General features: G+C 41.4%; 1 protein-coding gene across 1 annotated transcript in view; it reads right to left on the reverse strand.

The window, feature by feature from the left end:
• The window catches only part of syngap1b (synaptic Ras GTPase activating protein 1b), a 117,199-nt gene that overhangs the window by 82,761 nt on the left and 12,510 nt on the right, over nt 1-21,928 (reverse strand). The window contains exon 3 of the mRNA XM_063879613.1: nt 3,657-3,997. Within this exon, the coding sequence (XP_063735683.1) occupies nt 3,657-3,997 (341 nt within the window). The remainder of the gene's footprint in view (nt 1-3,656; nt 3,998-21,928) is intronic.

Raw genomic sequence — 21,928 nt, forward strand, 5'->3', positions numbered from 1 at the left:
AACTATTATTATATATTATATCTATATCTATATCTTACCTGGTAGACCCATGGCGAATGACACGTTGCTTCAAGCATGGTTTTTAAGATTTGCGTTGTGGTAATCTGCAGACGCCATATCAAACAGAGTGGGATACTCCGAGAGCAACAGAATCATTTTTTCCTCCATTGTTGCGACGTGACGTTATTACCGCGGTGTGTACTTGTCCCGCCCCTCCTCCACTGTGATTGGACGGTGGGGTAGAAAGTGACATTGACGACTGTAGCGTCTTTCCAAAAGTTGAACATTTTTCAACTCGTGAAGCGCGGCACCCTGGCGTTTTTTTCAGCTAGCCGACGTAAAAAAAAAAACGCCCGCGGGCATGCGGCTTGGCGGTTTTTTTTAGCGCTCAGCGCCCGTCAACTGCCGGCGTTTTTTTAACGCCTCGCTCCCTTTGAAAACCATTGAAAAAACACGCCGGTCCAGGAAAAAACGCCTTGGTGGACACACGGCATAAGGGTGGCCAAAAAACACTTTCATGTAATCTCATTCATGATTTCTGCATAAACAAGTAACTTTCTGAACCATACAATGCAACATTTATATTCTCACTGCATTACAGAAGTCTTGATTCAACTCTATGCTAATTTTAGAGGTGTTGCTTTGCATCCATTTGTACCATAAACATATTTTACCTTCTAATCCTAATATATGATCACACAATAGAGTAACACAATGTGACATGTTCGTCTGCTACAGGCTCGCTCGTTTTCCAAGTGAAACATTTCCATTTTTCTTGGTTGGGCTGCACTGGCAAGAATATCCTGCCAATCACAAATAATGCAGAGGCACAAGAAGGATAGCATAAGAAGTCACGTTTACTTCTGAGTACAAAAAGACAAAAGAGGGCACTGTAATTATAGGCGCATGTTTTGCCACGTCATTTTAATTTCACAGGCGTTTCCTGAACTTTCAGGGGTATTTTGCCCTGGATGCACAGTGTCAAAACGTGCCACTCAGACAACACATCTTGTCTGCGAATCCATTATCTTTGGCAATTATAATGAGCCATGTCAGGGAGGGTTTTATCCCTTTCTATCCCTATGAGGTGCCTCCGCTCCATCACGAAGAAACAGTTCAGCAAACCCATCTCCCCAGGAGCTACACAGGCGCAGGATTAACAGAAATTTACAAGTGACACATTTCAAAACAACAAAGAAGGCTTGTTTCCCAAAGCGACATCTCAGCTCACCAGGAGGACGCTTCAACTGCGTCTTTATGATGGCCATCATTCATAAAAAATAGGAAGATAAAGCAAGTGAATGGAGCTGTGAGGAGCACAGAGACAGGTGGCATGTGGGAGAGCCAAAGACTCCTGCCAGTCACCCCAGAGAGAGGGTGGGAGGAAGGCGGGAGAGAGTGGATGAGGTGAAAGAGCAAGGGTAAAAAAAAAAAAGGGGGGGGGAACTGTGAAAGAAAGATAGAGGGGAGCGTAAGATATATGGAGAGGGATGAAAGACATGTGGTTGCAATGACTATGGAGACAGAAGGAAGGAGGGAGTGAGAGGGAAGAGATTAAAGCACAGATGGATTTTATAAAAAGAGGTGAGCGATAGGAGGCAACAGGGGGAGAAAGAAGAGGACAAAAGGTAAGAGAGATGGATCAATGTAGGGCATCAAAACAGAATTGAGAAGAGGGAAGGAAGAGAGGAGAGGGAAACAAATAGAGACAGGGGGAGAGGGGGATTGGATAGGTGATGCTGACCTCAGATGCCAAGCACATAAACAAACAGAAAATCATAGAGGTGATATCAAAGGTTCATATCAAAATGTGCAGGAAGCAGCAACAATGGTGAGAAAAAAAGAACAAGGTCCTCCTCTGATTCTCCGTATCTCCGTTACGGAAACGTACAGAATGATTGCTTTTCTTTTTTGCAGAGCCACTGAAGCCATCTAAAACAAATGGAAGTAAATTGAAGGGCAAGTGTGTGTGTGTGTGTGTGTGTGTGTGTGTGTGTGTGTGTGTGTGTGTGTGTGTGTGTGTGTGTGTGTGTGTGTGTGTGTGTGTGTGTGTGTGTGTGTGTGTGTGTGTGTGAGAGAGAGAGAGAGACACCAGCTCTGCTTGAGGTGAGTGACAGGCATGAATATTTAAAGCCTCTCGCCGTCGCCGAGGTGACGGCTATCAGCACGTCAGTCCTGCTGCAGATCCATTCACAGCTGCTGCCTTATTGGCACAATTAGACAGGGATAGGGCTCAGATTAATTGAACTGGGCTCTCCATTGAATCCCTCCAGAGCCATAAAGGTCCCTCGTCGGGATCAAAGCGTGCTCTATTCCTCTGAGTGATGACAAGCTGAAACGCTATTGGCAGCCGTGCACACACTCTACAGTAAAGTCGCCACCCGTGAGCTTTGACCGGCCACATGATGATTCATTATATTGACTCGCCAACATAGCTGAACATACTGTAGGAATTTGACTCAGCACAGGGCTTGAATCAAACACTCTGCACAAGGACGGAATGTATGATATATGAAGAACATCGGACAGGAAATATTTACAACAGTGAGGCAGATAAGCAAAGTAAAACACAGTAAAATAATAAACACCAGATGGCCGAACCTGTTGGACTTCTATAAAGTGAAACAAATGTATTCCAGCATAAATGTGATCTAATAACAAGCTTGCTAATTTTGGCGAAGTGCCCTATGGATTTTAAAGTGGTGTTATGAATCTTCAATCCTCTCTTAATAATAATAGGTGTGTGGAAATAGTTTTTTGCAAAGGACAATGTATGAAAGTTGAAGAACAGTACCCTCTCCTGGCCTAGGGAACAGGAGGAGATTCTACTCTCAATCAGAAGCAGGTTTAGAGATACTGTGTTTAGGACATCCATACACAAACTTTAGAACAAAAGTATATAGATATATATAAATATTACATTTTTTCATGTATATTCTGTGGGTTTAACAGCATAAGATTGAATGTGTTAAAACAGCTAAAGAACAGAACAACTGCTAAATCATTCCCCAGAGAAATGCACGCCGAAGAGCACTGCTTTTACGAAAGCATTTTCATCCACATGTACAGTATGTGTTTACTGGCCCTTTTGTGTTCTGTCTAATAAGTAAGAAAATATACATTAAGATGTATTTATATAAAGCTAGTAAGGAATAAGTAGACTCTAAAACGCTTTCAATCTGCTTTTCATAATCTTCTTTTAATTGAATAACTTATTGACATGTCCAACTGCAAGGTGCAACACTGACATGTAGAGATGCTTTCTATATTTAATGCCAACAAGGTGTGTTCAACACTAAGTCAGGACACTTTAAAGGGAAACTTTATCTCTCTCACCCTTTTCTATGGAACTCAGCACCAAGCCGATGGGTTTTTAAAGAAGACATCCAAAAATGGGTCACAAATACATGGTTTAAAAAAAACTTCGGAACAGATCAAATTGGAATTGGAATTGTTTTTTTTCACCTTCATTTTTTCAAGACATAAGTCAAATATAATGTACTTTTACATTAGATTGTTAAGTCTAGTTCACCTTCAGTGTAAATGGTCATTTTATTTCTCACATGATAAATAATAACTAGCCTAATACTAATGCTCTATTTTTTCGACTGGTGCAAAATCAGTATCAGTGTATTCCTGGTGTGTCGGTTGCATACCTCCTCCTGGTCCAACATGTAGCTCTGATTTCCGGGGCTCACACTGAGATGGGGGTTCCAGCGGTCGTGGGATGAACGGTCGTGTGAGGGGCGCTCGTAGATGGGACGCTCTTGCGAGGGAAGTTTGTACGAGGGAGGGTCGAACGATGGGCGGTCGAAAGAAGGACGGTTGAACGAGGGACGGTTGAACGAGGGACGGTTGAAGGAAGGACGGTTGAGGGGCGGACGGTCGTAGTTGGGACGTTCGTGAACGGGACGGTCGTACGAGGGAGCGTGGAAGGAGTGGGCTTGGGAGCGATGATGGTGATGATGATAGGAGGGGGGGACGGCACACCTTGCATCTGGAAGGGAGAGAAGGAGGAGGGGGAAAGAAGGGAGAAAAAGGAGAGAGAGGGGGGAAAGATAAGGTCAGTAAGGATCATGTGTAGGAGGGCTGCGATGCTGCGACACACGTCTGTCCTCATAACCTCAGTGTCAGGTGTCATCAGAGTGTTTTTGATAGGTCAGCTTGAAAGACGTCATCAGTTATAACAAGACTATGCACAACAAACCTGATTCAATTCAATTTATATAGCTTGACTTGTTGAGATTCACTAAGAAAAGACTAAAGAGGCCTTAGAAACTGGAGGGATACCTAAATAAAGCAGCAAGTCATACCCAGGAAACAATTAGCTTAGCTTAGCTTAGCTTTGCTTATCTTGTACTGGGAACAGGGAAACAGCTAGCGTCGCTTTGTTAAGGCAAACACATAACCACAACTTTATGCACATTAACCAAACTTAAAGAAATAGAGTTTCTCTTACTTTGTGCAATAAAAAAACATTAACAAATAATAGGCTAATCTTTCAAAAAGGGTAAAATGTTATTAAACATATCAAACTAGTTAACTTTTATAAACTGTTGATCATCTCTATTAGAAAGGGAAATGTATCTTTAGCTTGCCCACGTTTTCTGACCCAAGCGCTACAGGGCTGAGAAAGCAAAGATATTTTTGGAAACACTCCAGATTCTTTCTTCTTTCTTTGACATTTATTTATTTCGAGAACGGACCTGTGAGGGACCCTGCCAACACACCCTTTGCAATGTGAAATTGAGTGTCCATCTCTGTTACTGTTTAAAAAACTGCTGATGGATTATAATTGTCTAATTGAAGAAGTCCTAGATCCGGCTCACAACCAAAATCTAATCATCTGTTCCTTCGTCCGGGGCTGTCCTGTCCACCAAAATTAACAGGAATCTGTGTTGAGGTTCCTGAGATATCCTGCAGACAGACTTAACTGTAATCTTCTCTGTGGGGGTACAAAAATATGTTTAACAGTATACGGGGGGGGGGGGGGGGGGGGGCATCTTTCTTGGATAACCTAAGAATCCACACAGCATTGGAGACATTAATATGGATTTTTTACCCCAAAGTAGCTATTTCAGTTCTTTAGTGGAAAATGTGTGGCTAAAGACCTTTGGTAAATGAGGTACTAAGTCTTTTGTGTCTTCGCTGCTGTCAGAGTTTCCTGGCCTTATTGAACTGCTTTAACTTATGTTTTAATTTAAGGAAACAGGACATAGGCACAGAATCATAGCTCAGGCCAAGCTTTTACTAGTCACACAATGTGATTCATGTTAACTGTATTTGTGTGCACTTTTCTTTAGGTCACAATCCTCTTTCTCTGTGAATTTTACAATTCTAAATGGCCTTTATTAAAGCATCTGTTGTAAATATATAGACATTGCTTTTCCTCTCCCTCGTTTTAAGACTCCCATTTTATCATCCCTGGTTAAGCTTCAGATATTTTTATTTATTTTCCATGAAGCGAAAAACAACAGCAGCATCTCTGACATCAGCTTCAGAATAGGCCACTGAGCATTTTATAGTTTTCAGCTACGAATACAAAAGCAAACGTCTTGAGGCAGTTCTTTCACTATCCTGTCTGATGCTTGAGTTCATAGACTATCCACTCTTTCAGACACAGTCCAGTGGAAGATAGCTGGGAACTGGGGCTGAATCAATCCTATTGGCGTAACACTTTATTTAATATCAAAAAAGGATTACAAAATCTCCCAGATTTAAGGAAAAATCACCTCTCCACCAACATTAAGAATACATGTTCTGGGCCAGAGGGAGATTCATGAAATAACTTGCACTGAAAACAAGTGATCTCACCAAGTTAAGAAAGGAAAAACGTGATTTAAGAATTAAGCTTTGGGTAAAAGAGTTAGGAAAGGTTGTAGTATGTGTATGTCAGTCTCAGTAATGTTCCCCCCAGGAGAACTCACACCTCATGCACCAATGAAAAGCCAAATTCAAACATGCAACATCTGCAGGGTGTACTAAAAGGCTGGAACACATACTTTAAGTCAAGGAGAGAGAACTGATGTTTCTTTGACCCCCTATTTGATATGGTGACTGACTGATCCTCTGCACTTCCACCCTTTATAATAAGCCAGAAACAGTCACTTTTAACCCAGAATGCAACACTCCTGCATGTCATAACCGATTATGTTACTGCATCGTCACTTCTTAGATTCTTCCAGACAGTTGACGTCCTCAGCCAGAGCATTAAACCACAACAGGAAATGGTCTAATTGTGGTGAACTGAGGTGATCTTTCAAGTTCCTTTTTGAATGATGGACCGAGCTGCTTAAATATAGATGAGCTCCTAAACAAGCACGGCTAATTAATATCGGTGATTTCAGAAATGGAAAGGAGTGAAGCATGTAAAGCCGGTTTATGATTCTCACCTCATTTTCATCTCACTGAGGAAGGGAGAGGTTTGGTGTTTTGCTTAATGGCAGACAAATGGATGATGTTTTTGTGATGTGGGATAATCACGCTAAACACCCAGCTGCCCTTTTGTCCAGTCACAAAAACTGGCATGTATACAGATTCATCTTTTCTGTTGTGCATGTTGTAAAAAATTATATGAACTATTAGGGGGACAAAATCTCAAAGCAGTGAATATGGGGCATAATTATGGTGTATAAAAGCGTCATGATAGACTCTGTCTTTGTGTCTGCGCAATTTTAAAAGAGAGTCGAAAAACATTTATCTGGGTAAGACTGAATCTTTTAGGACGATATAACAGCCTATATACTGTATGTTTTTTGTAGAACACCTTCCCTGGGTCATCCTGGGTGTTTAGGGCTGCAACTACAAATTCATTATATCATGTTTTCCAATCTTTGGGTAAATAAAATTTTTAAAAACTGAGAAACATGTACATTAAAATATCCTAGGCCATACGGTGATGTCATTAAATATTATGTCTTGGTCAAACAAAAGGTCTCAAACCCCTAAATAGTCCATAACCTTTAATCTAGGACCCTAAACACCACCTATTTCTCACATTTAAAAATCTGGTTCCATTCATTGTTTGGCTTTTTCCTGAAAAGTGCTAAAATGCTGATTAATGTTCTTCCAATTGACTAAATGATTAATTGTTGTAGCACTAATCCCACTTTCTCTCACTCAATACCTGAAACTTTGAGAGCCCACAATATTTTATAAATGTCAGCTTCACCCTTTCTATGTAAATAAATAAATGGATATTTCAAACTTAAGTGTGTATTTCCTTCCTGGGAATACTGAACACTGAGATATGTGTCCATCTTATTTGATGTTATCTAAATTGGTGACATCTAGATGGATAAGCCAGGACACTCACAAAAAAGGAAATACATACAGTAGAATGTTTTGTGATATATTGTCGAGATTATGACTGGAATGGATGCGTCTCATCACAATTTCTGTCACGGCCATGAAAAAACAGCTGAAAAAGCATTTTAGGGTACAAGGCTTTACACTCTATTAATATGCTCTGAGCTGTTATGTTGCACAGTGGGTTGTTGGAAAATGTTATCTTCAAAGCCTACATGGCAAACTATTTTAGTTGCAATGGGAAATTGTAAATGTGTTATAGCTTGCATCAAACTAAATGCTCTAGTTGTGAGCGTATACATATATTTTCATTAGGAGGGGACTGGCAGTTATGGTGATCCATCACTGTCGAGTTTTATACCTTCTTCATTGTGGATACGTGTGTGTGTGTGTGTGTGTGTGTGTGTGTGTGTGTGTGTGTGTGTGTGTGTGTGTGTGTGTGTGTGTGTGTGTGTGTGTGTGTGTGTGTGTGTGTGTGTGTGTGTGTGTGTGTGTGTGTGTGTGCCGACTGTAAAAGCAGATGTGATAGATGCTGAGTAAGTGCACTATGGATTGTTGGTCACCATCACAGGGTTTCAGATTAAGCGCTGTGTGGCATGCTATCCCTTCCTCCAAAAAGCTCCTCAGCCCTTGAATCCAAACTCTGTGAGTGTGCAGAGCAAAGTCATGATGCTGAGATATTCACTGGAGGATAGCAGCGTGAGTCATCCACAGCCCAATCTGCACTACTCTACAGTAGGCCTACCTCTCCACCCCCGAGGCTGCCTATTAAGGGCCTGTGAAGCGCAGTGAACAGAATTTCAATGAGCCGACTCATTCTTCTGTCTGTCCGTCCGTACGTACTTACGTACAGGGTACACATATACTTTACAGTAACGATTTGGCACGAGCAAAAATGCTGAGATGCCTCTTTTTTTCCCTCATCTTCCGCTACCTCACTCCATCCTTCATTCACTCTCCACGCTTGGCTCCCTGTTTCCCTCGCTCTGCCTTTATTCCTCTCTCTCCTTCCCTCTCCGTGGGCTCTTTACATTTTTCTGCCATCCTTAGCAGTTTACAAAGAAGAGTCCCATGCACCAATCGGATGACTGGTCAGCCTTAGTCAACGTTGTCATTACTGGAACCCGACTGACCTAATGTTGATTTATACACATCGCTGAGCTCCAAAGCAGCGCTAAAAATAAAGCTTGCAATATCCCTGGGTCGCCCGGGGCAGATAATGTACTCCTGAAAGCATGGCGAAGCAGAGCGTCTTACTTTCTAGGCAAGAAAAGCACCACACTGTGCACATGTCATTACTGTGACCTCAGCTGCACCAGTATCAAACATTATCGTCTTCACAACGGATCACTGGAAAACACACCAACAGAAACCAGCAGTTTTTTTTTTGTTGCCAAGTATGAATATATGGAAGGTAGTGAGAATAGATGCAGCTCTGGAATTTGACAAGCTGTGAGTCAGAGTGGTGCATATGTGCAGTACAGTAGGCTGCTGTCAATGCTGAGTCAAGGGGGGATGTCAAGTGTCAGGAGGGGGGTCACAGAGGCTCAGAAGTACAAGGCTTTTGCTGAACAAGCACATTGGTCATGCCGTCAACTTCTACTATGCTGCGAAGGAGAAACTCCAACCTATTAAGCTTACATTAGTTTTAACCATATTGGTGGACTAGCATGACCATGCAGCACAGCAAATAATAACAATCTTCATTATGAAATGAGGCGTTGGTTCATTAAAAGGTAATCAGTATAATTGTACTGCTCCAAAGCACAAAATTACCTAAATATATATTTGGGGGTTGATAGGCTTGTTGATCAATAGCAATTACTCAACGATTACCTCACAGGGTGGCGAGACCTCCTGCTTCCAAAACTCAATACCAAGCCTCAGCAATTCAGTGTTCACAATCTCACCACCTCCCCCCTGCAACTCGTCCCCAAACAGCTCAAAGATGAAGCATTGTACGCTTTAATGAGCAATCAACCAGCGACCAATTGCTCAGCCAAGAAAATGACAGCAAACAGTGTCATTACAGCATTTTGCATCAAGATACTACCTCTACCAGACATTTCTGTTGGATCTCTGTTTTAATTAGGTATCTCTATTGTGAGAATGTGACTTCATTTGTGCCAATTACTGGCTGCCATCACTCAGGGGTACTGGTGGAGTCGGAGGCGGTGTCAGACCTAAGTAGGAGATAAGTTGTATCTGTGTTGCTGCAGTTACCGCTGATCACTTAATGTCATTTTAATGATCACATTATAAAGGCTAGGTTGTTTTTAAGCCTCTGTGCCATCAGTAGACGTGGCCGGAGGTATCATGTTTTTTAAGGGTGGTCCACAAGTCCGTCTACCTATTGTCCTGCTTTCGGTTGTCTAAGTACGTCCAAGCTCTTGAGAACACTACGTTTCAGGAACTCCAGGCGGGATTTTCCTCAAATTTGGCAAAAACATTCCCACGGATTGATAAGATTAAGGGGGGTCAATGGTTGAGTAAATGGCTTCTTCCTACATCGTACCCCTCTACATTTGTCGCCCTTCATCGGACAACACCTATCTTCAAATTCAGCCTTCACATCGATCTCAATCAATGGTGCGCTGATGACATTTTGGACAAACATTAATGTCAACTGCAACTCATCATTGGCGCAGGCAAACAAGCACAAGATGGCAATTTTATATGTTAAGACCATTTTTGCTAAGCTATTTAGAGTTAGAATTACAATATACCTGTAATCGTCCCACAGAGGGGAACTTTACATCCTGCATTTCACCATCCTAGTGTTAGGAGCAGTGGGCTGCGATTATGTACGGCGTCCGGGGAGCAAGGTAGGGACACTTCGGTAGCACTTGGTCTTTTAGGGACTTGAATCGACCTTCCATTTCCCAAGCCAAGTCCCTATGGACTTTGCCACCACCGCCCTATTTAGGCAAACAACAAACCAAATTTTACAATAAACTAAATAAATAATGACATTTGCCGGACATTTACAGTACACCTATCCGCTGTACCAGTCAATTAGGAAGTGAAGGAAGTGTCTTTATCTCTATCTTAACTGAAATGTACTATCGCTGGAGTGTAATACTCTGTGGAGCATGGTACCGTAACTGTACACGTCACAAGCAGCAGAACATTCCTTCCCACTATTTGAGAGGAATGATCCAAATCAGAAACAGAGTGACGCTGCCATCTCTCATATTATAGGAGCCTGAGGACAGATATAATAAGAAATATTTTTCAACAACTTAAAAAAGGCGGTCTGACTACTGTCAGTCTTCCATTCCAATGGCTGGGAATTTTTGTGTGAGGCAATGGGTGTGTCAAAATGGGCCTTACAGTAAATTAATGAATGTTAGCTCCACACAAGCTGTGTTATATGAGCTAAAATGCCTTGCATCGGCACGTACACAATTTAAATCTACATTTTATACACCTCTTTACAAACATTTTCCTAGTGACAATGGATCAAATGTGTACACTATGTGAAATGTAGGAGGAATCTGTCATAGTGAAGGACCAACACAGATTTACCAACTTCACAACCATCCAATCACAAAACACTACATCTGTATATTTGTAACAACAATTTCACTCATTTCTATGCAAGGTAAAATGATGCCTTATACAATGACTGAATTAAGATGAACAGCAATACCCAAACTTCTTTATAATGTACGTTTTGGAGCTACTATCAATCAGGTGCATTAGATCAGCGCATATATCCTTTAATGTCTATTGTTTTGGTTTAACAGCTTGCATTTCTGCTAAAAAAAACTTCATGTCCAGAAGCAGGCAGGTGTTTCCAGCAAAAAAACAGCTCGATAAACTCTTCCCTTATCACTAGTCATAATACCAAGAAATGCAGGTTTCTGTCAGTATATATGGAAGACTTGTGTAGTGGTGTCTGTGTGAAACCCACGAGAAATGATATGTAAAAAACAAAAACATAGTACTCTTTCCACTACTACTGCATGGATCCAGGCAAAAGCTTTGATCTCTTTTTTTAATTTCACCTACCACAGAGAGTCCACTTCAACCGTGAAGGAGGGATGTTGAGGCGGAGGACGATGGGGGTAACTGTGTGTGTGTGTGTGTGTGTGTGTGTGTGTGTGTGTGTGTGTGTGTGTGTGTGTGTGTGTGTGTGTGTGTGTGTGTGTGTGTGTGTGTTTATGTGTATTTGTGTGTGACAGAGGAAGGTAGAGAGTGGTAGAGGGGGGGGAGAGTATCCTCACCTATCAGATCATTCACCCAGCCCTCACGCTGCGCGTCCCGGGTTCCCCATTGCTCACCCAAAGCGTCCACACGGCGTCACTGTTGCTGCGCTGCTAGCGCCTTGAATCCGCCCCCAACTCCACCACACAGGAAACAAGGTTACTGCCCAAGAGATGTCACTTCCGAAACACCCACTCTCCCGCTCGCTTGCTCGCGCTCGCTCCCTCACGCCCCCAGCCTATTGCCATGACAACCGAGAAAAGAATAGAATATAAGTGAGTGTTAAAGAGACAGAGGGATCAGAGAGAGAGACAGGGAAAAGGAGGGATACGGAGCGAGAGAGAGACAGAAAGGGGAGGACGGATAGGGAAAACCGGGCAAGAGTGAAGCAGAGGAGAGGAGGGATTGGGCAGCGAGAGAGAGAGAGAGAGAGAGAGAGAGAGAGAGGTGAATGAGTGGGCGGGTAAAGGATGGATGACAGAGGAGAGGGTGAGAGAGAGACGGGGAGAGAAAGAGAGGAGGCATGTGGTGGGATTTGATCGGGGGAAAGAGGAGGAGAGAGGTGTAGATGCTGTGGACGAAGAGAATTTATGAAGTGATGAGAGAGGGAAAGAGGGAAGGAAGGGAGGAAGGAAGGAGGACACATTTTTGGGAATAGGGAGCCCACATCTTGTTCCCATAGCAACACAGCCATCCATGAAATACTGACTTGTACCTCCCTCTCACTCTCTTACTCTCTCTCTCTCTTTCTGTCTCTCTATCCCTCCCCCCTCTCCTTTTCTCTTTCCATCTTTAACTATATACACACACACACACTGTGAGCGTAAGTTGGCACTGAGGATGCATGCAGTAATCCAAGCTCTGCGACGTTGTCAAACACATCTAAAGGTAACACGTATACCATCAATTGATCACTCCGATGGAATTAATCTGCCTTTACACTCAGCTGCTATAGTAGCTGCATCTAGGATAGGTTTGGAGTTCATTAGAAGTTGGTCTTAACACAATGCTCTCGTATGTTAGGAGTATACCTGGACACTGTTATCACTCCTCTCTCCAAAATGGCTTGAAGCGATGCATTCCTAAAGCAACAGTAGATGTCGGAGTATGCTGAAAACTATGTAGTTCATACGCTCAGAGTCATTAAATAACATCTGAATGAAAACATTTTATACTTGTGCTATACAATTGGTGTGGCGAAACCCACTCTTATAAAAGGGTAATGTAAAAAAGTACAACAATGCACCCTTTTACACAGTCCGGCTTCATGGGGGTTCATGGTGTTGGACTTAGTTGTCAACATAAGAAGGTAAGAAGAAGTTTTGTGAAGAATTAAAAGAGAGCTGCTCAAAATATGAGGGATTATTAGGATAGGAGAGTTGTAAATATTGTCTGTCTAAGTCCAAAGACAGAGAATTCTTAAGGCCGTCCGTCATTTTGATGGTTAAAAATCATCTATCGACCATCATTTGAAGTTGCTTCATCCATAGCAATGTGACGCGTGATGGACTTGAGGCTTCAGAGTTTATCTCCTCTACTCCTCTCCTCCTCTCTGTGAGGTGCAGCTGCGTCTCTGATGCAGAAGGAGCCCATGTGGATTTCCTCCCAATGAATCTAGTGCTTACATGATTGGGGAATCCCAGATCACTTTCCTGGTAGATATATTCCCTGACTTCAAAATGTTGGTAAAGCCAGTTTTCAGTGTGGTGAAAGAGCGCCTTCAGAACAAAATTAAAAAACAGCCAAAAGGTGTCCCCTCTCTGAGTCAGAGAGACAAAACATTAGTTTTACAACCCTGCTCTTTCACTCCCTCACTCTAACCCCTGGTAGGCAGCAGGTTTTCACAAGGAATCAAAGAGAGAATATTTAAAACGGACTAAAAAAAAACCCAATCCGGGAAGGACTCAGGAAGCTGAACCCTTATTTTAGCCTTAGGTGAACTTTTATATTTGGAGTCACGCTATGAGGGATGAGTGATGCCACAGCTAGTTCTGAGAGGAAAGGGATTACAGCGTCAACAAATTCAACTCACATGTGGTATGAGAGTGTTTTATTTAAATGGAAAAAATTGAACAGATATATTGTAGATGATAGCGCCATTCCACACATGAACTGACCTCAGGACAGAGGACAAAATGCAATATGTCTAAAGAGGGAGGGGGGTCGGTGTGGCCATAATCCCGCCGTGAATCCAAATGAAGTCCAACTATGATACTAACTCCTGGCAGCCTCTTCTCGAAAACCCCCCTCTCATTTCCCATCCATATCTCCCCTCCTCCTTCTTCCCATCTGTTTCTCAGACCCCCCACCCCTTCGCACTCCGGCTTCCTCTATGACTCCTTCCTGGATGAGGTCTTCCCTCTGTAAACCTTTTATCTCCATCTCTGTGTCCTCCCCAGCTCCATTTTTGTTTACACTGTCATCCTTTCATCTTCTATATTCCTCTATCTGGGATTTAAAAAACTAAATCATCTGTCCTAGAATCACATTTCTCCCATTCATCTCTCTCCTGTTCCCTCTCACTCCTCCACCTTCTCTCACACTCTGCTATTTTTATTTCTAGATCTCTGTGATGTTTTTCTCTGCTTCTCTGAATCTATATTCAAATCTACCTACCTCACTTAAAGTCTTATCTCTCCTTTACTTAAATGTGGTCTTAGCGTTCTTTATCTGAACAAGTGTTTGACATAGGCCCACATGTTGGGATAACACATTGCTAAAAATATCTACACAATAAACAATAAATACAAATGAGTCCATCTGTTCAACTATTGTCTTAAGTTCTTTGGTTTTGATCCATCTCTGTAGCCTGTGTGGAATGACAACTGCGGCCGGTAGAAGCACCACTATCCAATGTCCCTGTCATTCATTCGCATTTTCTTGCATAAATCTGATTGTATCACTTTTGAAATTAAAAGAAAAGTCCATGTTAAAGACTATTTTTCTTAAACATTTTAATGTGGTGAGGATTTCCCCCAGGATTTTGAATGGCTAGGACTGAACTCGCAAGCAAATGGAGATGAATGACAGGAGCAGCTTGAGATCATTCAGGCTTCAGCCAATAGCAAAACTGAGTTTGCCTGTTGTATCTGTACAATAGCCTCCTCTCTCAGTCTCCCTCTCTGCTGCTCTCTGGCTCGCTCTCAGTCTCCCACTCGCTTACACTTACTCCCACATCTCTCTGTGCCTCGCACTCCCTCCCTCGTTCTATGTTCCAATCCCTCCATCATTACCTAATGTCTTTTAACCATGACTGTAGCTCTCTCATTTCACCAATGTCTCTATCAAAATGTCAAGTAAATATCTTCTTGCAAACTTTTAAAAATGTCACAGATTTAAAATGTGAGTTGCTGAAGAATTTCCTGCCTGACAATGAAAAATGTTCCTTTTAATAATCTATTGTATCCGATGTATTCCATATCCAAGATCATAAAAGCTACAAAACACATAGTACAAATTCTAGCAGCTTATGGTCGTGAAAAACAAAATAAGCATCCCATTCAAGGGAAAAGATTCAGATATTTCTGTTCGGTCACGGTGAACAAGGGTGTGAAGTCTTCAGAGTGTCCAGGGTTTTCTTATACTGTTATTTGCCTACACTGAACAACACAATGTGAGTTATCCAACCCAAGCTGTGTCGTAATCGAGTCATTCACATCAATTGTATTTATCGTTATCTTACAAAAACTTTTTTTTTAAATCAGAGCTTTTTCAGGGTTTTTTGATGCACAAAAACTGGTTTGATGGAAGCTCTGCCCAATTCATCTCTAACACACTCTCTCCCTCACACACCTTGTGATTTCTGCTCTAACACTCCCTCCCTCTAATGTTCTCTCCCCTTACACCCCAGTCCACCATCTTTTTTATCTCAGTCAGACTTTAGATCTTTTCTCTCCTGCATTTTGCTCTAAACAGTCTGACAGGATTCAGAAGAAACTCTCCAGGTTGCTCTGTAAGGCCCTGTCACTCAGGGTGTGAATAAATAAACACCATAGGCAGGAAATTAGCGGCTGGCCATATCCCTCTCTGCTGCTCCATTCAGGAGTGCAGCCCTGCCTTACGCTCCACCTTACTGTGAAGGTGATATTCAATGTGCTGAGAGGAGAAAATAAAGATGAATAGGGAGAAAGAGAGCCCCAAGTGTGTGTGTGTGTGTGTGTGTGTTTTAGTGAGCTCAAATGGACTAACAAGGTTATATAAAGTAATACCACGTACCTTTGTGCATTTAGGTTGTTCGTTTGAACATGTTTTATGTTCAGTGACAACTATCTCTACTGTCTGATGTCTAATTTAAATTAGTTTCAGGAACACTGCCGAGACGTGGTACACAATGTACTTATTATAACAGCACTTATTTGCAGCTGGCACTCAAAGTTTCCGTTGAAGCCCCTTAAACAACGGAAATGCTCAATCATGCTTTTCAGTGATATCAACATTTCTGCAGAGCTTAACTGGAGGCCACAACAAATTGGCAAAGAAAATAAAACCTAACGTACTTTCTAAAATCCAAAGCACAAAAGAAGAAGAACATTTCACTTTCCGTTTTTTTTCAGTGTCCATTGGGATTTGATTCAGGGAATTAAAATCCTACTTTTTCACAGAATCTATCAACAAAAACTGCTCCCATTTCCTGCCAAAATTGTGTGTGTGTGTGTGTGTGTGTGTGTGTGTGTGTGTGTGTGTGTGTGTGTGTGTGTGTGTGTGTGTGTGTGTGTGTGTGTGTGTGTGTGTGTGTGTGTGCTTCAGTTGTGAAGGAAGTATTTTGGCTCTTAAAAAATAATATTTCTTTTTTAAATAGTGGGGTAAAAATTGTTCTATATTTATCATTTATTTCTATATTTAAGAAGTTTACAGCATCGAAATACAAAATACCAAAGTGAAAAACAAGTATCTAAGGTAGCTTTAAGACAAAATAACTGTCTTTGTTGTTGTCACCTGCAGATGCCATTAAAAAAAAGCACCTGCCTGACAGTACCTTTGATGTCAGGATGCCAACTTTCTCTAAACTATCACTGGTTATGTTTGGCTTCTCCACTAAAATTATTGAGCCATTACTTACACTGGGTTTGCCTCGGACACAGGCATGGTACAGTTAGCCGATACGTTATCTCCTCTCTCATGGTAATTGATTAACGGCACCAGATATTCTAAACCTCCAATAATTAAAGCTTCAGATTGCTTTGGTGTATTGAGCTCCTATCACCACTGCTGATAACATATGCATACTATTCCCACTGTATTACTGAGTGCAGAATAAATATGGCACCATAAAAGACATTAAAAGTTGCTTTGCCGTGTGTGCCAGCAAGTTGACCCATTTATCAAACTTTGTGACAATGATTCAGGAAAAGAGACCCCAATTATTTTTGCATTGAGGTCCTCGAGTACGCCTTTACTGTGTATAAAACTATCAAATTCACTAAGAGCTATGCTGGCTAACACAATTTACACATGATTTCTACAGAGGCAAGGTAGTTGCATTTAATAGTGAACAGTGATGCATACACTGCATGTGTCACTGCAATGTACTTTCTGTAGTTTGAAGGTTGACCTCACACTGAGTTGTGGTCGTTTCTATGTCCTCATTTAGTCTTTGCATGTATGAGTAACTACTTTTCACCTGTTGTACCAAATTAACCGTTTGACTGTGTATATTTGATGATGATAGCTGTCAATGTACAGCAAGTCATACTTTATTTTCCTTGATAATTACTAAGCAGGACATTAAGCTAAGCTGAGTTGAAACATAGCTGTGTTAGAGTAGCAGCACTTGCAAGTCATGCTCCCGGTGCCCTGACCCCGGTGTGTTTTTGTTTCTCTTCGGTGTCACCATGCTGATTGAAAGCGGGTCGAGCCAAGCTGTCCCTAAGAGATAAAGAACAATTATAGTCATCTGTCCTCAATCCAGAGATAGACTAGGAACTGTGTCATTGTCTTATTACCCAAAGGGTTGTCTCTGAAACTTCTTACTCATAACATCTTAACTCAGGTTGCCCCAGCAGCATCTGACAAAACATCTGGCAGACAGACCACAGAAGAAAAACAAACTAAATGGAAAAGATAAGAAACCTCGATATCTAACGCCAAAGTACATTATGATGAGCAACTTTAGCATAAGTCAAATAAAGTGTGAGAAGGAAAAGTGCCAGATATGTTACCAGTACCACCATTAGTCATCAGTTACCTTCCTTTAATGACTAAAGCCCATGTCACATACATTTAGTGAACCAGCAGTGCAGAAGGCCATACATCATGCAGATTAGCTGTAAAATCTGTAAAATAATTGTTAATCTGCGAAGTGTGTTGACACCATTTCTGTTCATCTTTATTCTTCATGCCCTTATCAATGCATAAACCAAAAGCTTGTCCTGTATCCTTTAACAATCTAGTTTAATTACTATACTATACAGAAACTGTGTATTGCATACATTATGATTTATTTTCTTTGACCAGTTATGTTTGCTCGTGGCTTTTCAAATGCATACCTCATGTTTTATAGAAGTAATATTTTGTTTTACAAGGAAATTATTACGCTCTAAGGAAGTGCAAAACTGCAAGAAAATAATTTCATTAGTCGGGGTTCAATGGAGGTTTAGCAACCCCAAGTATAAATACTGTCTTGGAGCCTAAGAAGAATATCATTTGTTAAGGATGAGGACCAACACCACACCTTGGGTGACTGTGGCTGCGAGGAAGTGCGGTCGTCTTTCAACCAGAAGGTAGTAGGTTCGGTCCCAGCCCGAGCAGTCAACATGTCGTTGTCATTAACGTGTAATTTATAGGTTATTTTAGGGTGGAAAAACCTGAAAGGACAGTGGTCAAGCTGTAATCTATATATTTCAATGACGCTGCAGAAACAACGAGAACAAAAACTGTTAGTCGGGCTGCCCTGAGTGAGCTCATACGCAAACAAGTATACTCAAAAGAGTATAGTGATAAACGCCATAAAGTACACAAGATCAGGCCACCTGACCACTGTAAACAAACAACATAAATGAACAATAAACAAAGAACAGACAGGAAGGTGTGCCTTTGAAATGAACTTGTTAATTTAAAATGCTCTTTTGATAGCTGACGCTGATATCGCTCTCACCTGTACACCATTTTTTAAAAGATATTTTTGGGGGCTTTTTGCCTTTAATCGGATAGGACAGTGGAGAGGGACAGAAAAGTGGGAGAGAGAGTCGTGGTGGGATCTGGAAAGGACCACGGGTCGGGAATCGAACACCGGGTCGCCAGCGTACGGTGCAGGTGCCCCAGCCAGTCGCGCCACCTGTACACCATTTTTGCCATTGAATAACATTTCTATTTAGCTAACTCTAACTCCTGTTGCATCATTTGTAAAACAAAACAACATATTTTTTACTAAATTATAGCAATTTATAAAATATAACTATTTGTTTATACAGTTTAATTTAGCATAACCCTGATTTTATTAGTTTTTCTCGCTGCAACATTACTACACTCTTTATTCTGAGCTTGGAAATTTCCAAGCCCTTTAAGCTCTTTAAGCCCCTCCTTCGCTGAGAAATCTGCCTAGACATCGGTTGGAATCTCTGCTTGCATAATTAGCTCCTTTCTTAGCAAATCAGACTTTAATTTCACACAGGCTTAAGAAGAAACTATCAACATATCACCTGATTTGCAGTTTCACTTTAGAAATATGTGTATCATCGTTCAGAAAGCCATATCCATCAGGCCGGCATTTGTTTGGCAGCAGAGCGATGAGGACCATAAGACTGATATGGTTTGCTCCACCTGGCCCATCTCTCAGCTGAGTGCGCAGCCAGCATTTCTTCCCTGGCAGGATGCTTCAGATAAGAGCTGCACACTGTGTTCAGGATGCTCTTCACACACAGACTCTGTAGATAGCATTAATTCCACCAACATGTTGATCCCATGAGTCGAAATGTGGATGGACCTGATTAAATGTACTTATCATTCTGAACAAAGTGCACCTGCACTTATTATTGTGTGGGGATTGGCTGCCTGTATACCGGGTGCTTACTGAGCATTGTAAAGTGTATTCATTTGAGCAGAATTGATGTCAAATTGATAACTATGTCATTCAGGCTGCTGCGCTGAGGTATAGCAGTTTTTGTATACCAGGAAGCTTAAAAAACGACATGCTAATGCTTCGTGCCTCTGTGTACTGTCAGACCTCCCTTGTACAATCTTTGATATTGAGACAAAAGTTTCCTTTATGTTAGGTTGGTTTATTTTTGATGGTGAACAGCTGATGGTTGCTTGGTTAACCGAGCATTGAGACCAAAGTTTAAACCCTTGGCGTTATCTTAAACTGTAGAGAGAGTGTAAGGCTCTAAGGAGCTATCCGATCAAACCAGAAAGCAAGAAATCATAAACAATGAAAGGCATGATCAAACTTCAGCAGAGAAAGAAAGAAGATTCTCTGCCTGACGATGGGGGAATAAGACACTTAATAGAAGGGGACTGAAACGGCCTCACTTGTAGAAGTGTATGCCAGTCACTCTTTGCCGTAAAAGGAATTCATTACTTTGACTCATGGCATCAGGGCTTCACTCACTGGCTATTACAACTATCAAGTTATCTGCTGATTAGTTTTTGATAATTTGTTTGATTTTTAAAATGCCAGATAATTCTGGAAACTTCCCACCTAAAAAAAAATACATCTGATTGCCATGACTAAAAATAAAAAAAGGTATACCATTGAGAAGCTGGTACTATGGGATGTTTGCCATTTATGTATAAAAAAATGGAGCAAATGATCAGTTGGCAATACAAAATGAATGGACAATATAGCCCTAATCATTTATGGTCAAACATGTGGTCATATTCCACTTTTTTACCAGACATAAGGTACATTTGTGGGATATAAATTCCAAAGTTCATCCAAGCTTCAAACGTAGCCAATCAAGTGTCATGGTTTTACTCAACAGCAAATGTATACATATTTTTCTTTAGATGACAAAAATGTGAAGACAATAATTATGATAGAAATCCATCTCCTTTAATCCCTCTAGCAGTGTGAACAGGGCTGTGATTCTAAAGAGGCCCAAAAGGAGGTTGCAGCGAGGTGAAGTGATCCAAAGACCCCCTTTCACAACAACAGAAAACCATGTCTACTAAGACCCGGAGAACTTTAAAAGACACTAAACACGGCCGCTTCCACTCCACAACTCTTAGATATTCATGACTACATGGCACACCATCACTGCACTGTCACTTCCCATAAAGGTTCATCGGTGCACAAGCTTGCAAACTCCATTAACTACGGGGCCTTCCGAACCATTGGTGTATGAGACAAAAATATGTTTTCACACACACACACACATCTTCCAGCGGGAATAACACATTCGCTCATTCTTCACAGCTCCCTTTTCAGCAAGTACATGATGCATGAACCACACATGCACAAGGATACACACACAAACACACACACAACACAGAGGGGTTGAAATATTAGGAGCGCCTTCCTACGCTGAGCTTCAACCTGTCTCCTCTACTTCATCCACACTCTGTCATTGTTGAGGTAAATTTGTTGTAGCAGATGAAATTAATAAGGGGTCAGGTGATTCATCTGGTACGGAAAGAGCAGGTGTTCCTGTTTTCTACACAAAATGAACATTCACTCGCATACAGTATACCCAGGGGAATTGACACATGAGCACACATTCACAAGCAAACAATCAAAAAAAACTACATGAGATACTTTGACATTTTCAAACACACAGGTATTGGCACACACACAAGCACGAACACACACACACACACACACACACACACACACACACACACACACACACACACACACACACACACACACACACACACACACACACACACACACACACACACACACACACACACACACACACACACACACACACACACACACACACACACACACACACACACACACACACACACAGAGTTATGAATGGGTAAAGAGTAGCACAATGTAAAGTTCACCACAAATGCTAAAGCTAAAGAAAGGAGGTCCTCTGCAGCCACCTTTGCATAAGTACTGCAATTCATGACCTGCTATTTTTAATTAGAGAAACAGTGTGAGGGCATTTGTATCATCTCAGGAAATATTCATAAAAAAAGCCCCATGTTTGTTTGTTTGTGTCATTGCACTCACAAATCATTTCTCTCCAGTTGTTGCTTTAAGCAGTCTTTTTTTTGTGCACCCGGAGGATTGAAAGGGTTTCTTTGCACACATCCTCTTATTCGTACATGTGTGTGTATGCGTGTGTGTTCAATGCAATGAATGAATGTAAAACATACAACCTTTGTTTTCGCCAACATCATTCTTTTCAACAAAGATTTTTAAAGTTGAAATACATTTAAAACATTTGTTTTAAAATGTAATGTTTTTTAGGGAAACAAGTTGTGAGCACAACATTGATATATCATCGTGTTTGAAGTT

Source organism: Eleginops maclovinus, chromosome 3 (assembly GCF_036324505.1).
Source record: "Eleginops maclovinus isolate JMC-PN-2008 ecotype Puerto Natales chromosome 3, JC_Emac_rtc_rv5, whole genome shotgun sequence".
Lineage (NCBI taxonomy): Eukaryota > Metazoa > Chordata > Actinopteri > Perciformes > Eleginopidae > Eleginops > Eleginops maclovinus.